This window comes from Plecotus auritus (assembly GCF_963455305.1).
Source record: "Plecotus auritus genome assembly, chromosome: 14".
Lineage (NCBI taxonomy): Eukaryota > Metazoa > Chordata > Mammalia > Chiroptera > Vespertilionidae > Plecotus > Plecotus auritus.
In genome coordinates, this window is record NC_137780.1 from 5692896 (window position 1) to 5709834 (window position 16939).

Below are 16939 nucleotides of genomic sequence, written 5' to 3' on the forward strand. Positions count from 1 at the left end.
AAAAAAATAAAAAAGAATTAAAAAGAACATTAGTTTAAGGGAACTCTGGGACAATATGAAACATAACAGCGTCCACATCATGGGGATACCAGAAGGAGAAGAAAGTGAGCAAGGTATAGAGAACCTCTTGGAAGTAGTGACAGAAAACTTTCCTAACCTTGTGAAAGAAAAAGTCACACGAATATATAAGACTAACCAACGGATGCAAAACATTGGGGGGTGAGGGCATGTATGGGAGTGGGGTGGGGGGGGCAATGGTAAGATATGTACACATATAATACCTTAATAAAAATTTGAAAAAAAAAAAAAAAAAAGAAAAACTGCAACTGAAAAAAAAAATATTTTAAAAACAAACAAAAAAAAAAAAAAAGAAAAAAAGAAAAAGTCACACGAGTTCAGGAAGCACAGAGGCCCAATCATGATGAACCCAAAAGAGACCCACGCCAGGACTTAGTGAAACAGAAACCCTTCACTTGTATTTACCTGTGTTTACCTCCTCTCCGTGGGAAAGGGACATACTCATGTCTAGGCCACTTCAGACAGGCCCAGCCCCTCTCTCCCTGCCCCTTGAGAAGATGGGAGGGCCCGTGTGATTTGTGTTAAGCCATCGCTCCCTGACCACAGAACTCCTTGCTCGGGTCCCAGGACTGAAACATAGCAAAAGGCCAGTGGAGAGCTGGGCAGGGCGCGTAGTGCTGGGAACAAGGAGGGAGACACGGAGGCTCTGGCCGCGTGTCAGGAGAGCCGCAAGCCCGTCACTCAGCCGCATGGAAGTCAATGTGAGGAGTGCTATTTGATGATAAAGCTGCAGCACCAGCAACAGCATCCATTCCCTTGTCACTTTCCTTGCTGTTCAGAATTGCAAAAAATAATCACATACCCACACACGTGTATTTTTAGCTTTGTATCTCAAAGCACTTGGCAAGCTGAAAATTCAGGCACCCGCCACCTGCCACGACCAGCTTGTGACTCACAGGAACGCAGCCTCTGTGAGACAGCAGCTGCCCTGTAGCACAGGCGAGGCCACGGAGGACTGGACCGCACCTGAGGACGAGTGACTGTGGGGAGGCGGCAGGCGGGATTCTAAGCAGCCGATATAAGGAGCCAGTGGTAGGATCCCAGCAGCAAACATGGGCCGCACAGCCTCATCTCCCCTGAAGCGCCTTGGATGCTTTCATGACCCCAGGAGCCTGATTCCTGCACCAGGCAACTGCCAGACCCAGAAGACAAGGAAACACACACCACAGTCGTCCTGCATGGAGTCGCCTGTGTCCAGGTGGCTGGGGGGCTGGGCTTACACAACAGGATCCATGAAAGCCCACAGCTTCCACGGTCAGAGTTTGACATGCAATTTAAAGGCGGTGAGCAAATGTGGCCGCCACATGCTCACCTTTCCTGCAGCCGTTTGCCTTCACTGGGTTTCACTGGCCCACTGTGGTGGTCGCAGTCGAAAGGCTCAGACTTACCCAAACAAATCAGAGTTTGTCAGAATGACGTCTTAGATCTTTGCCTTCCATCTCAGAGGTTTAGAGTGGAAAGCTGAAAAGTGCAGGCAGTGAGAGAGCACCTGTGACCTCTGATGTCCTCCTCTCCCCACGGTTGTCTTCTGGCCAGTGAGTCACCAGAGGGAGGACCGGGCCCGGCTGTGTGGAAGGGAGATGCACAGAGCTGTTGCGTTGGGCGCCCGGCCTATCTCAGGATGTCACCCTGCTTTGCATTGTCTGTCACCCCCTCCTGCCGACAGGCCTGTGCTCACGAGCTTTGGCAAAGTTGTCAGAGGGCACAGTTTCCTGTCCCTGTGCCCTGAGGCAGTGCCTCTGCAGGGTGGCCTTGTCCCCTCCTGGCTGTGGCCTCTGTGACCTCACTTCCCAGGAGGAGGAGGAGGAGGGTGGGTCCTTTGAGCTCTGTGTTGTCTAATCGGGGGTCAGCCCCTCACCAGCAGAACACTCCCCAGAACGGCCCCGTGTGGCCCAAACTCGCAGCTGGGGAGGAGGTAGAAAACAGTCCCTGATGAGTAAAAAGCCTCAGATGGCACCACAAGTACAAGACCGAGAGTGAACCCTAACGCACGCGGTGGGACAGCGACATGTCAGTGCAGGGTTATTCCAAAGACTTCTCACAGAATCTCACAGCAATCCTATAAAGCGGAGGGAAAACTACTCACCCTCATGTGACCAGTGGCCCAGCTAAGGGCCCCGCCCCAGTCACCTGACAACGGCCTCTCTGGTGCCGGCACAGCTCACCCAGGTTGGGAACCTGCTCATTTCCGAATCGTTTAGATTTTGTGTCTCCCGTTTCTGGATGGTAGTTTTTCTTCTCACTGGGAACAGTTCTCCTCACCAGTTGGAGCACTCTTGCAAAAAGGGGTTATTTATATTCAAAATCACTTCAGATACTCACAGAGCGCAGAGTTGGTGTTTTTTTTTAAGAGCCTGACAAATGAAAACATTTTTCTCTGTGTCTGACTGATTTACCAGCATTTAAATGCTACTGTTGTCCACTTTCTAGACAGGATCCTCTGAAAGGGGAGGGTCTGGTCTGGCTTTATGTTATAACTCACCTTTGGTTTTCGTGCACGAGGTGTGTCTGTGTGTGTGTGCTGGCTCTCACAGTCCCACACACAGCTCCTCGGGGTATAAATAGAACGCTATCTTGAAAGTCATTCTAATTGGGTGACTGTAGTATGGAGTGTGGACCACGTCTCTCCCCAGGTTGGTTTTGCTGTGTCACAGGACGAGGGCAAGGACAACGGGCACTCCCACCACGCTGTTGTCTATCACCCTCGCTTTTTCTGCCCAACTCCCCACGTGGGCCTGGACCCAGTCCCGCTCCTGTCCCCACCGACCCACGGAGGGAGGAAGGTGTGAATGGCTCCGTCCCCTCCCACAGGATTCAGCGTAAATACTGAGCGGGGTCCCAAGTGACACCAGGGGGACCCAGCGGCCTCCAAGGGCCCTCCACTTTTTCTCCCAATATGGGGCACTCTATGGGTCGGTGTTGGCTGGACCCTCAACCACCGTGTCTGTCCTCCTACGAGGTATCTGGTGCAGTAGGAACCCAGTAAGTCTGGGAGCCAGGCACCCCACTGAACAGGTCCCGCTGATGACTGAGTGTTGAGGCTGTTCCTGACCTTGACAGTGAGGTCGCTGCCCGCTCTGTATCCAAGACTCCGTGACCCCTGGTGCTGTGGCTTGCCAGGAGGCGGGGCCTTAGGAGCTACCTTCCAGGGCTTGCTGGGGGCCCCGCTCCCAGTGACCCTGTCAGCACCACATGGCTGGTCACAGGCCACCACACCTGTGCCCCCGTCCCAAGTTACGATGTGGGCGAGGCAGATCCTACCAATGACAGCAGGGGTGCCACTGCCAGGGATTGAGTGGACGCATTTCCCTCCAGTTTCGCTACCCAGACAGGGTCGGTTAGTCTGGGTAGCGCACAGGGAAAGCTGGAGTTCAACTCCAAGTCCGCAGGAAGCCAACTCACACCCTCAGCTCTTCCAGGGCGACTTCCAACGGGATTGGCTTTCCTTTACTTCCCACAACTACCTTATTCTTTGAGACTCAGGAAGTAAAACGTACGGGTCACACGAGCAGGAGTTTCTTTGTCTCATTTGCATTATATCTTTGCCCTGAACAGACCTCCTTCCCTTCCTCCCTCCTTCCCTTATTTTAATTCTCGCCCAAGGATATTTTTCCCATTGATTTCTAGAGAGAGTGGAAGGAAGGGAGGAGAGACACACATAATATTACCTCCCACACGTGCCCCGACCATTTGTGCCCTTGACTGGGAATCGAACCTGTGATCCTTGGGTCTGAGGGCCTACGCTCTAACCACTGAGCCAAACCAACTATTTATTTTTAATACTTTTCAAAGCGCCTGGCTCAATGCTGTGCACATAGTGGGTCCACAGTAGAGACGGAGAAACATTGGTAGAGCCACGTTCCTAAACAGGGAAGAGACGGTGGGGCCCAGCGCAGACTCGGTCCCAGAATCTGTGCTCCTGGCGCAACCAGTCCTGATGGCCCGAGAGAGGCCGGGAACTTGGCAGCGCACGTCCCGTCTGCAAATAGTGCTCACATGCTGACGTCTCGCCCTCTGTAAACATTTCTTTTTTAGAACCAGCTCTTAATTCCTACACCCCTTAGTGTGTCCCTAGTTTCTTGAGAAAATATCTGCCCACATTCTCCAGTCACAGGGGATGACTCAGGCCAGGGATCCGGCCGTTCAGGGCCGTAGCTGCCTTCCTGCCCCTAACCCTTAGGCCCCAGCCCGCACAGTGAGCGGACCCCCTCGCCCCCCGAGCCCGAGCCCGCCCTGACCCCTGTGCTCCTGCCTCAGCGGTTGCCAAAGGAACCATAAAAATATTGCTCCACGTGCTCCAGGAACAAAACGTCGGTGCACATTACTGTTGTTTTAACTTAAACCCTAATGTGTGGCCCTAGCCTATTTGGCTCAGTGGAGAGCGTCAGCCTGTGGACTGAAGGGTCCTGGGTTCGATTCCGGTCAGGGGCATATGCCTGGGTTGCGGGCTTGATCCTCAATAGGGGGTATGCAGGAGGCAGCCAGTCAATGATTGTCTCTCATCATTGATGTTTCTCCCCTCTTCCTTCCTCTCTGAAATCAATAAAAATACGTTAAAAAACAAAACCCTAACGTGTGGAAATCAGCCCAGCCTGGAAGCAGTCCCCTTCCTGGCAGACAGCTCCATTGGGAAAGAGAAGCAGAACCAGCAGGAAGGACCCGGGAGTGAGGGTGAGGCTCCGTGGTGTGTCAGCATGAACGCTGGGCCTCCTTCCCAGGGACGGAGCTTCAGAAGCAATCCCGTCCCCTTCTCTTGCTGCAAGTCAATAAGAGTGCCTTGTGACAACCACGTCGAGTTCTTGGATAGAACACCCCGCGCAGGAAACCCCTTGAATTCGGGAACGCTTTAAAAAGGAAACCCTCACCTGAGGATATGCTTTTATTGAATTTAGAGAGAGAGGAAAAGAGTGAGAGAGAGAAACATCCATGGGAGAAATATCCATCGGTTGCTTCCCGTACACATCCACCCGACTGGGGATCGAACCTGTAATCTAGGCATGTGCCCTGACTACGAATTGAACCTGCAACCTTTTGGTGTACGGGACAGTGCTCCAACCAACTGAGCCACCCAGCCAGGGCGTGGCCGACACTTTTAAAAATAAATGTTATGGCCCTGACCGGTTTGGCTCAGTGGATAGAGCGTCGGCCTGTGGACTCAAGGGTCCCAGGTTCGATTCCGGTCAAGGGCATGTACCTTGGTTGCAGGCACATTCCCAGTAGGGAGTGTGCAGGAGGCAGCTGATCGATGTTTCTCTCTCATCGATGTTTCTAACTCTCTATCCCTCTCCCTTCCTCTCTGTAAAAAATCAATAAAATATATATTTTTAAAAAATCAATAAAATATATTAAAAAAATAAATGTTATGTATCATTCTCAAACATGTTTTTAACTTTTAGTACAGATGAGCGATCTCTAAACCTCATAGTATAGTATTTCTGTGTCTTAAAGTACATATAAATGGTGTATTTTATAAACTTCCCTTGCTCTATTTTGCTGTCGGAGACTGTAATATGGGGGATGATATGATAATCATTGAATACCCAGGCCATTTATCATTATATCACTTATGTAGAAAGAATTAAATAATATAACTGGTTAGAAAAGTTTACAGCCTAGAATGTACTGGTAGATTTTTTTAAAAGAAACGTATTTTATTGATTTTTTACAGAGAGGAAGAGAGAGGAATAGAGAGTTAGAAACATCGATGAGAGAGAAACATCGATCAGCTGCCTCCTGCACACCCTCTACTGGGGATGTGCCCGCAACCAAGGTACATGCCCTTGACCAGAATCAAACCTGGGACCCTTCAGTCCGCAGGCCGACACTCTATCCACTGAGCCAAACCGGTCTGGGCCACACTGGTAGATTTTCATCACTGATGAGATGCCGCGGAATGTGCAATGTATGGGAACGGATGCGGTGCCTTCATTTGACAGCGCCTGCATCTTGGTAGGATTGACATTGGCACCTTTGCTCGGCCGATGCTTAGTTTTAAGTATTTTCAGTGCAACAATTGCGGACGAGGAATAAATACAGGCTTTCTTGTCCAAACTGTCTCAGAGTCTGCCTGGTCCTGGTCACAGCCCTTTATTAAATGGCATTTTGGGCCTCGCCAGCGTGGCTCAGTGGTTGAGTGTGGACCTATGAACCAGGGAGGTCATGGTTCGATCCTGGTCAGGGCACACCAGATTGCGGCTGGATCCCCAGTAGGGGGTGTGCAGGAAGCCGCTGATCCATGATTCTCTCATCATCAGTGTGTGCTCTCTCAGTGCGCGCTCTCTCTCTCTCTCTCTCTCTCTCTCTCTCTCTCTCTCTCTCTCTCTCCCCCTTCCTTCCTGAAATCCGGCACTTCGGGGCCATGGCTTGTAGGACCGAGAGCTCCATGATGAAATCTGTGGTGGAATGCTCCACTTTCTTCAGAAATCGCTGACTTTATCTACAGTGAGGACCATGGGTCCCAATGTCTGAGTTTAGAGCTGGTCGGTGACTCCCAGGTACAGGTATTATTCCACCTCCCGTGGCAATTGCTTGTTGAATTAGGTTTGTGCTTCCTCGGTCACCAGGGATTTGCTGAGCGATTTGTTGAAGGTCTGGCCCCATGCAATTGGGACAGTTAAGCTGTGAAAGCATATGCGACCCCCACACTAGATACAGAAGAATTCCCGCGTGGATGGGGCGCAGAGGCAATCCAAGTGTCAAGACTGTGGCGGGTAACTTTAGCCTGGAGATGAGCCGCTCCGCCACCGGATGGTAGGATTGTCGCGTGCATCCTGCGGTGCTGTGGCAGGTTCCGAGCTGGGAACCGAGCCCGGGCTTGAGGGCCCAGGAGCGGGTGAGTGGCCAGGGCCCCACAGGCGCAGCTGGAGCGGCGCGCGCAGGCCCGTGCGCCCCAGCCCGATACCCGGCGCGGCCAGTACGCGGCGCTGGCCTGGGCTCGGGCGGCGGGGAGCGGCTGCGGATCCCCAGTCTCGAGGGGCCGGCCCTCCCGCGGCTCCCGCTCCGCCCCCGCGCGCCAACCCGCCTCTGGCCAGGCGCACCCTTGGGCTGAAGCACCCGCCAAGCATTCGCCGCTGCGGGCGCGCCGGGTGCGGGTCCCCGCGTCCTCTCCGCGCAGCGCAGGGAGGCCCCGCCCGCCCGCCGCCACAGCCACCGCCGCCTCCGCCTCCGCCTCCGCCTCCACGGTGCAGCAGGGCCGCCTGCTCCTGGCCCCCGGCGCCCGGCCCCTCCGCCCGGCTCTGGGCAGCGGCGGCCGCAGCGGCAGCAGGAACAGCGGCGAGGGGCGCGGGGCCGGCAGGCGGGAGCCATGGCCGATACGGGCGAGGGCGAGGACGAGATCCAGTTCCTGCGGACCGTAAGCGCCCGCGGATCCCTCGGGAAGGGCACGGGGTGGGGAGCCGGGCGGGGGCGGGGGCGCGGGCCGGGGGGTCCCCAGCGGTGCAGGCGTGCGTGCGGGGCGGGGGAGACAAGATGCGTGTCCGCGTGTGTGGACCCCGGGGCACGGAGCGAGGCGGGCGGGGGCGCACGGGCTGGTCCCTGGCACCGAGGACAGCATCGGGGAGCTGGAGGCCGGTCAGGGTGGACCAGCCAGCGGACTGGGACCCAACGGGCAGACGGAGGACGGGCCAGCCGGGAGGGCGCGGGGCTGGGTCTCGGCTTTCGGGCTGGCCCCGCGCCCGCACGCACCCAGAATTCGCCCTCTTGGCGCAGCGCGCGCTGCGGCCCCCGCCGGGAGGGGGTGCAGGACGAGGTTGCCCTCGGTTCCGGGTCTAAAAGGGGACCGGGTCGCTGCGTGGCCATGGCGCTCCCGGCATGGGCCGCGGGGCTGTGAACGCGGGTGCCGGTAGCGCCTGCGGGACGTGGAAGGGCCGGGAAGCCAGTGGCGCGCGGAGGCGGGGGCATCGCGGACGTGTTGTTCCCTAAACGCTGCTTCGCGGTGCCGGGCGCCGCGCAGAGGGTGCGTGTGAGTGCGCGTGTGTGCGCGCCCGGGCAGGTGGCTGCCTGGAATTTCCACGCCGGGGCCGCGGGGAGAGGCCGGCTCCGCGCTAGGACCGTATTTTCTTCTTGGCACCGCTCCGTCCTCGCCGCTCCGCGCTCGCTGCAGAGCCTTCCCGGGCGGGCAAAGGCGCTGCCCGCCTCCACGGCGACAAGAGCCTCCCTCTCCTTGCGGAGAATAACCCAGTTAGATGGGAGCAGCCTGTGCCCCCATCCACTCCATCCTCCCACCCTCCTTCTGAAGGATGTTTCCCGACAGGGCTCCCCCAACCCCCTCCCAGGATCACCTCTTCCCTCAACAGGGGACAGAGATGCCAACTCCCGGTTACAGTCACCGCCACAATCCCAGGTAGTTATGGATACATTTTACATTTTGAAACATTAACCACATGGTAACTTTTAGGTGGGAAAATAGTTTTGATGGATTTGGGAGCTAAGCCACTGAAAACAGTCCATTTGTCCGAGAACGGTGTACGTGACCGTGTTTTCCTCCTCTGATTTTTTTTTGGGGGGGGCGCTTCTTTTTGTGTTAAGGGGGTTTGGGGAAGGATGGAATCCAGGGTACACACCAGAAGGCGAACGACTCGACCTCATGGCTGCCTGTATGCACAGTCCATGTGCCTGTTATGTGCTGTCATGCGCATTCCATGTGCGTTCATGCACATTCCATGTGCTGCTGGCCCAAGACCCTGCTGGGAAGACCCTGTTCCCTAAAACCTTGCTTATGGGGAAGTATTTTAAGCCTCCTCGTCATACCGTTTATTTTATTTAGTGGAAAACTGTCTATAAGGTTTTTAAAAATACTAAAAAAGACACGTGGGCAGATGTTTCTCAAAAACCACGAGATCTTTTTTTCAGGTGGCGAAACACCTGAATTGAACAGTTCTGTGTCACTTTAAAATTCCTTTTCCCAGGATGCACAGGGTTAAAATGAGCTAGACTATCTCAGAAGGCTTCATGCACGCCAGGGCATCTGCAGGCTTAGCATAGAAGCCGAGCTCCGGGAGGCAGTGTTATCAGAATACTTAATGGGCAGCCAGGTCGCCCGCTCGCCGCCGGGGTCCTGCACATATAAAGTCATGCGAAGGCTGTGTCCCCAGACAGCTGTCTGTCAGCCCTGCGACACCTCTGATAAGTGGGTGCCCGGCGGAGGTCTGCGGAGGTCTGGCAGTCCCAGGCTGGGATTGTTCTTTTGATAAAGCACCGTGGGTGGTTGTGCTGATGATAAATGACCTTGAAGGAGGTAGCACAGGGGAGCCGGGGGATTTTTTTTTGGTGTAAGCATGAACATCTAAAAGGAAACATGCCTTTTCTCTACATTTTAGACTGTTAATGTGGGAATTCTCGCATTGTTGACCCACTCCTCTGCCTGCCCCGGCTCCCTCCCACCTCAGTCTCTTACCCTGAGAGTGTTCATGGTTCAGAAATGCTAAGGGAGCTAGTAAGGGAGAGAATGTAGTTCTTATAGTACATTCTTTTTCTGGGGCGTTTAGTTCTCTGTTGCGTGCAACCTTATCCATGTGAGTCCTTCCTTCCTTCTTTCCTTCCTTCCTTCCTTCCTTCCTTCCTTCCTTCCTTCTTCCTTCCTTCCTTCTTTCCTTCCTTCCTTCCTTCCTTCCTTCCTTCCTTCCTTCCTTCCTTCCTTCCTTCCTTCTTCCTTCCTTCCTTAGCGGATCGCTGGCGAGTATCAACAATCTGTACGTTAGTTAAAATAGTTATAGGTTATAATGAAGCTCTTGTGCTTACAAAAAGAAAATCAAACAGTTAATCATTAAGAGAGAATAATTGTGAAGACACTTCATATATTTTGATTAGAGCATCATTTTAAAAAATACATTTTTATTGATTGCAGAGAGGAAGGGAGAGGGAGAGAGAGAGAAACATCAGTGATGAGGGAAATCATGGATCGGCTGTCTCCTGCACACCCCACACTGGGGACTGAGTCCCCAACCTGGGCATGTGCCCTGACCGGGAATTGAACTGTGACCTCCTGATTCATAGGTTGACACTCAACCACTGAGCCACGCCGGGCGGGCTGCACCTTCACTTTCCATCCCTGACACACTGTCTACTCCTCTCCTGCTCTGTGTCCAGGGCAGTGCTGTTCCGCTGGGCCCTGGGGACACTGTCCTCCTGTCACCTCAGATAGAAGCCCGGTCACAGTGCCCCCTGCTGGCCACTGGGTGTGTGTCCTTCTCAGTTGGACCCCTGGCCCTCGCTGCCTCTCCTGGTCTCTTCCTTAAGTGCCTCTCACTGACACCCTGTGAGAGGACTGTCTCTTCTTGGCAGGACCTTGACTGACCGCAGGAGAGGGTGGGACTGTGTCTGGAAAGAGACGATGTGGAGTGCGGGCTGTGGTGACCCTGGGGGTGTGGGGAGCCTTGAGGCCACAGGGACCAGGGTTTATAAGGTAAGAAGGCCTTCGAGGTTATTTTTTCTTTTGCCCCCACTCCAGGGAGGGAAATGGGTCAGAGCTGTCCGTGAGGAGGATGAATGTGGCAGCAGTTTATAAGATAAATTGGAATAAAAAGAGGCAGAGGAGACTGGAGCTCTGAGGCGGGTTAGCAGACGGTGACTGTGGACCTGGTGGATGTTCCTAAGCTTTGTGGCCCCGAGAAGGGGCGGTGGGAGAGAGCGGGTGGAGGAAGGGTGAGTGCCATTGGCACCTGATCAGATGTAAGGGGAAGAAAAGGACCGAGATGAGCTTAGGAGACGCAAAGCAACGTGCACACGTGGAGGCTTTGGGGGAAGGCGGTGGGGCTGGTTTGGAGTATGTCATGGACTGACTTGTGTCCCCCCAGCAGCCCCCACGATGACATGCTGGACCCTCAGTACCCCAGAAAGGGATCTTATTGGAGCGTGATCTTGCTAGAGGCGATCAAGTTCCAATAAGCTACCTAGGTGGGCCCCAATCCATTCGGACTGGCGTCCTGAGAAAAAGGGGAAATTTGGGTTCAGACAAGCAGAGAGGGAGGATGGTGGATGTGAAGACCCCAGAGAACCGTGTGCAGATGGCATTGTGGCACCAAAGGCCCCCGGATCCAGGCGGGAGGCCGGAGCCAGCTGCTTCCACAACCTCAGAAGCAACGGACCCTGCGGACACCTTGAACCCGCTCCAGAGCCACACAACTGCCTTCCTCTGGTGTCGGAGCCCCTGGTCTGTGGGGCTTTGTCAGGCAGCCCCCGGGAGCTCATGCCGGCGGGAGCTGGAAACGTGGGTGTAGCGTTTTGGAGAGAGGATGGGCCCAAGGAGACAGACTTGGATGCCACTGGTGTGCTAACGGCCTGGAAAAATTTTTTTAAATACGTTTTTTTTTTAAAAAAAATGTTTATTGATTTCAGAGAGGAAGGGAGAGGAGAGAGAGAAACATCAGTGATGAGAGAGAATCATTGATTGGCTGCCTCCCGCACGCCTCCTACTGGGGATCGACTGGGAATCACACCGTGACCTCCTGGTTCATAGATTGACGTTCAGCCACTGAGCCACACCGGCCGGGCTGGCAATGTAGATGGTGGTCTGGGATACAGGGCGGGAGGGGCGCTCTGCGGGCTGAGAGGAAGGCGCCTGAGAGACGTTGGCACGGTCCCCAGAGGAGGGGGAGGCAGATGCCAGCCTGCAGGGCACACAGGAGGTGGGAGGGCGGCAGGAAGCAGAGGAGGATCCGAGGGCGAGGGAGACTTCACCCCACCTGGGAGGAGGAGCAAGAGGGAGGCGGTGGAAGCTTGAGGGGCAAGCAAGGTTGAAAGAAAGTTCTTGGTGCCCGGCCAGCCTGGCTCAATGGTTGAGTGTCGACCTATAAACCAGGAGGTCATGGTTTGATTCCTGGTCAGGGCACATGCCCGGGTTGTGGGCTCCATCCCCAGTGTGGGGCGTGCAGGAGGCAGCCCATCCATGATTCTCTCTCATCACTGATGTTTCTCTCTCTCTCTCTCTCTCTCTCTCTCTCTCTCTCTCTCTCTCTCTCCTTCCTCTCTGAGATCAATAAAAAGATATCTAAAAAAGAAAGAGCTTGGTTCTTTCTTTTCCTTCGGATGGGAGAGAGCCACAGAGAGAGTCCTGGGAAGATGGAGGGGTGATGGATGGAGCCAGGTTCCCCTCCCACCCCGCTTTCATAACTGGGCACGTAGCCACCCCCCACCGTCGTTTTGCAGATATTTAATTACTGGCTGCTTTACGTAATTGGAGAGCACACAGTGTTTCCATTTGGTTTTAGGTGAGTTTTGCATAATTTCATTTTCTGCCGGGGACCTCTTGGTAAGCAATTAAAGTGAGAGCTTTGCGGGTGCCAAGCTGGGCGTGTCCTGCTTGGATGTCGCCTGGTGCTGGTGATGGGGCTGGAGGCAGGCGTGTCTCAGGACCAGAGAGAATTCCCAATGCTAGTGGGTTTTCTTTATCCTGGCTACCGACTCAAAAAGATTGCAGGGTTCGTATAGGCATTTGTAAGTAATCTCCAGCAAATGGAGAGCCTTGGAATGTATTAGAACAATTTCCTGACGGGCCAGATCGGGGGAACATGTTGAAATATCTTAGGAAATAGAATGATTCAGCGGATAGTAACTGCCTGTGGTTCTCCCACTATGTTTAAAAGCTCAGCTGTTCAGTCTCTCTCTCTCTCTCTCTCTCTCTCTCTCTCTCTATATATATATATATATATATATATATATATATATATATATATTTCAGGGAGAGAGAGAAGAGAAAGAGAAACATCGATTTGTTCCACTTATTTATTGATTTTAGAGAGGAAAAGAGAGGGAGAGAGAGATAGAAACATCAATGATGAGAGAAAAATCATTGATCAGCTGCCTCCTGCATGCCCCCTACTGGGGATCGAGCCTGAAACCCCAGGCATGTGCCCTGACCAGGAATCAAACTCTGACCTCCTGGTTCATAGGTCGACACTCAACCACTGAGCCACTTATTTATTGTTTGATTCTTGTATGTGCCTTGATCAGGGACTCAACCTGCGGCAACCTTGGTATATGGTGACGATGCTCTAAACACCCAAGCTGCCCGGCCAGGGAAATTTTAGTAATTTTTAAAAGAGAATTCAGCAATTTACATTTTTAAAAATAAATTTTATTGATTTTTTACAGAGAGGAAGGAAGAGGGATAGAGAGTTAGAAACATCGATGAGAGAGAAACATCGATCAGCTGCCTCCTGCACACCCCCTACTGGGGATGTGCCCACAACCAAGGTACATGCCCTTGACCGGAATCAAACCTGGGACCCTTGAGTCCGCAGGCCGACGTTCTATCCACTGAGCCAAACCGGTGAGGGCGCAATGTACATTTTAAGAGATATTTTAATTTCCATACACATTATATTTTTATGGAATTGGCACTAGACTGCATTCACAGTTGATAGCTTGTACTTCTCTCTCTCTCTGTGTATGTGGTTTTTTTTAAAACAAAATCTAGGCATTAACTCTATTTAAGGGTGCAAATCCCAGTTGGTTTCACACTTAACATCAGTGATGTACAAGTAAAAGCTTCCATCTGATGTCTGCAGTTAACAGCGAAGAATGCGTGAGTCTCCTCGGTGCCCGCGGTCACTGCCCACAGCACTCTCTTAAAGGAAACCGCTTCTGAGGTGACGAGGATGATGGGATACGCTCCAAACCGGCCAGACCACGTGCTTACCAGGCATCAGATGCATAATTAAAAATGTATCGCCTTTTGCCCCTATGACATCAGATACGGTACCTCTCACCGTACCTCCTGGGTGTAGATGACATAATGTGTACCTGTGTTTAAGAGCATGCCAAATGTCAATCACATGTATGTACCCCATAACAATGTTCTCAGCTTGGTGTGTACAGTCATTTTTATGGCCCTGTATTAATGTACAAATTGAGAACTGCCTGTGTTTTTTTTAAATGAATATAGACTTCATGCAACAGTAACCCGGACAAGTGTGGCTCAGTGGTTGAGACTCGACCTATGAACCAGGAGGGTTCGATTCCGGGTCAGGGCACATGCTCTGGTTGTGGGCTCCAGCCCCAGTAGGGGGCGTGCAGAAGGCAGCCCATCAGTGGTTTTCTCTCATCATTGATGTTTCTATATCTCTCTCCCTCTGCCTTCCTCTCTCTGAAATAAATAAATAAATAAATATATATATATATATATATATATATATATATATATATATATATTTAAAGAGTAAAAATATATATATATATTTAAAGAGTAAAAATAGGGGCTTTTTGTTGTGTTCTTGTTAATCCTCACCCGAGGATATTTTTCCATTGACTTTTAGGGAGAGTGGAAGAGAGAGGGAAAGACAGAGAGAAACATCGATGTGAGAGAAACACATCGATTGGTTGCCTCCTGCACGCACACCGACCAGGGCCTGGAGAGGAGCCTGCAACCGTTGTATGTGCCCTTGCCCGGAATCGAACCCAGGACCCTTTGGTCCGCAGGCCGACTTTCTGTCCACTGAGTCAAACCAGCTAGGGCAAGGGCTTCTTTTACTTTCTTTCTTTTTTTTAATATATAAATTGTCTCAACTCCTTTGCTCTGATGACTATACTCGCTACAAGAAAACATCATATAGATAACGTTTTATGTGGCCATATGCCCATAAAGTTAGCTGTGATGATGGAATCCATCAGATAAATGTCTGACCCCTTACCACAGTTCCTGGAGCACAGGAGGCCCCCAGGGAACGCAAAATAGACCCAGAATCTGATCACTTCTCTTCATGTCCACGGCCACCACCCCGTCTGAGTCAGCATCGTGTCCCCTGAGCAAAGCGGTCAACCCAGGAGGTCTCCTGTTTGTTTGTTTTTAACCAGCCATATTCTTTAATATATTTTTATTTTTTAAATAAACTTTTTATTGTTGATAGCATCACAGATATCTCCCCTCTTCCCCCCGTTTACCTCCATCCTCCCAGCCCCGCCCCCCACGTCTTCACCACCCTATTGCCCGTGTCCACGGGCTAATGCCTATCCTATATAATAAAAGGCTAATATGCAAATCAACCGAATAGCAGAACGACCGGTTGCTATGATGTGCACTGACCACCAGGGGGCAGACGCTCAACAGGAGCTGCCCCTTGTTGGTCAGTGTGCCAGAAACCGGGGTCACAGCCGGTGGTGGGAGCCTCTCCCGCCTCCCCAGCAGCGCTAAGGATGTCCGACTGCTGGCTTAGGCCTGCTCCCACCAGCCATCAGTCAGACATTTCCCAAGGGCTCCTGGACTGCACTGCAAGAGGGCGCAGGCTGGGCTGAGGGACCTCACCCACCCCCCGAGTGCACGAATTTCGTGCACTGGGCCTCTAGTAAGTATATAAGTTCTTTGATTTATTTCTTCTCATCCCTCCAACCCCACATCGAGGCATTCAGTCTTTTCCACACCTCCCTGCTTCGGGTCTTATTTTGTTGGTCAGTTCATTCTGCTCATTAGATGCCGCAAATAAGTGAGATCATGTGATATTTGCTTTCTTCGACTGGCTTATTTCACTTAGCATAATACTAGCCAGGTCCATCCATCCTGCTTGTGGGCTGCGTTAGTACAAGCCCCAGTGGCTCCCCACTCCCTCAGTGAAAGGCAAGGTCTTGCACTGGGCACAAGGCCCCTCATGATCTGCCGCCCCCCGCCCCCCCGCCGCCCCCACATGACCTCTGACCTGCTGGCTACATCCTTCCCACGCTCCTCTGCTTCTGCTGCTAGGGCAGCCTCCTGGGTTCCAGTGCAGGGGGTGCCCTGTCCCTCCTCCTGCAGACAGGGGTTTGGGAGGGGGGGGTCGGGCACGTGGCTCACCCTCCCTCTGCTTCAGGTCTCAGGGGCCGACTGCTCAGAATTTCAGTCTCTGTACGGTACCCCAGCAGCTCTCCCGAGCCTCCTCCGACGGCCCCAGTGTTTTCCTGGAAGTTTCACTTCTAACATACTTTACTGATTTAGTGTGTGGGTGTTTATTGTCTTTCTTCTGCCAGAATGGGAGCCTAGTCATGAGTTCATGACCTTGGACTTACTCAGCCATGTATCTCGGGTGCTGAGGAGATTTAAGATTTCCTCGCACGGGTTATGTTCTCCGTAAACATTTGTTCAATGACGAATGAGTGTTTGAAAGAAGCTGTCGATGTTGTTTGATGGCTGTTTTCCACGTGTCCTACTGTAGCCGACTTGGCATCAGAAATCACGTCTTATTTACTCAGCGCAGAATCGCCTGGAATGCTGCCCTCCCTCCCCCCAGTAGTAGATGCCTCTTCTAAAGGGTTATAAGGGCACAGCCCAACAGGGAGAATACAGGGGCATTTTTAAAATACATTTTTATTGATTTCAGAGAGGGAGAGAGAAACATCAATGATGAGAGAGAATCATGGACCAGCTGCCTCCTGCATATCCCACACTGGGGATCAAGCCTGCAACCTGGGCACGTGTCCTGACTGGGAATCGAATCATGACCTCCTGGTTCCTAGGTTGACATTCAACCACTGAGTCATGCCAGCCGGGCAGAATACAGGAGCGTTGAACAAAGGAGATTCAACTCCACGTATATTTGTGGAGCATTTTCTATGTGCAGTGGTCTAAGTTGGATGGCGATGTGACTGCCTGAGGCGTTAACTAAACCATCTGTGCTCATTGGACATCTGGTTTCCAGAGTTTAGTCTGACCTACTGGGCAGTCACCATGGGAGGTTATGTATGGGCACGTGGTGGACCTTGGGGTTGGAACTGTGGGAACATAATCTATATATATAAAAGCCTAAGCGATCATTGCAACTGAAACAACCAAATGGACGACCGAACAGGCTGCGTGGGCAACCAGGCCGGCACGGGGGTTAGTGAGGGATGACCAAACGACTAAACAGCAGGTGTGTGGGGCAACCAAGCCTGCAGGGGGGGCAATGAGGGGCAACCA

At 52.6% G+C, this 16939-nt stretch overlaps 1 protein-coding gene across 1 annotated transcript in view; it reads left to right on the forward strand.

The window, feature by feature from the left end:
* Positions 1-7269: 7269 nt before the first annotated feature.
* The window catches only part of RYR2 (ryanodine receptor 2), a 203519-nt gene continuing 193849 nt past the window's right edge, over positions 7270-16939 (forward strand). The window contains exon 1 of the mRNA XM_080651042.1: positions 7270-7429. Within this exon, the coding sequence (XP_080507168.1) occupies positions 7382-7429 (48 nt within the window). The 5' untranslated portion in view covers positions 7270-7381. The remainder of the gene's footprint in view (positions 7430-16939) is intronic.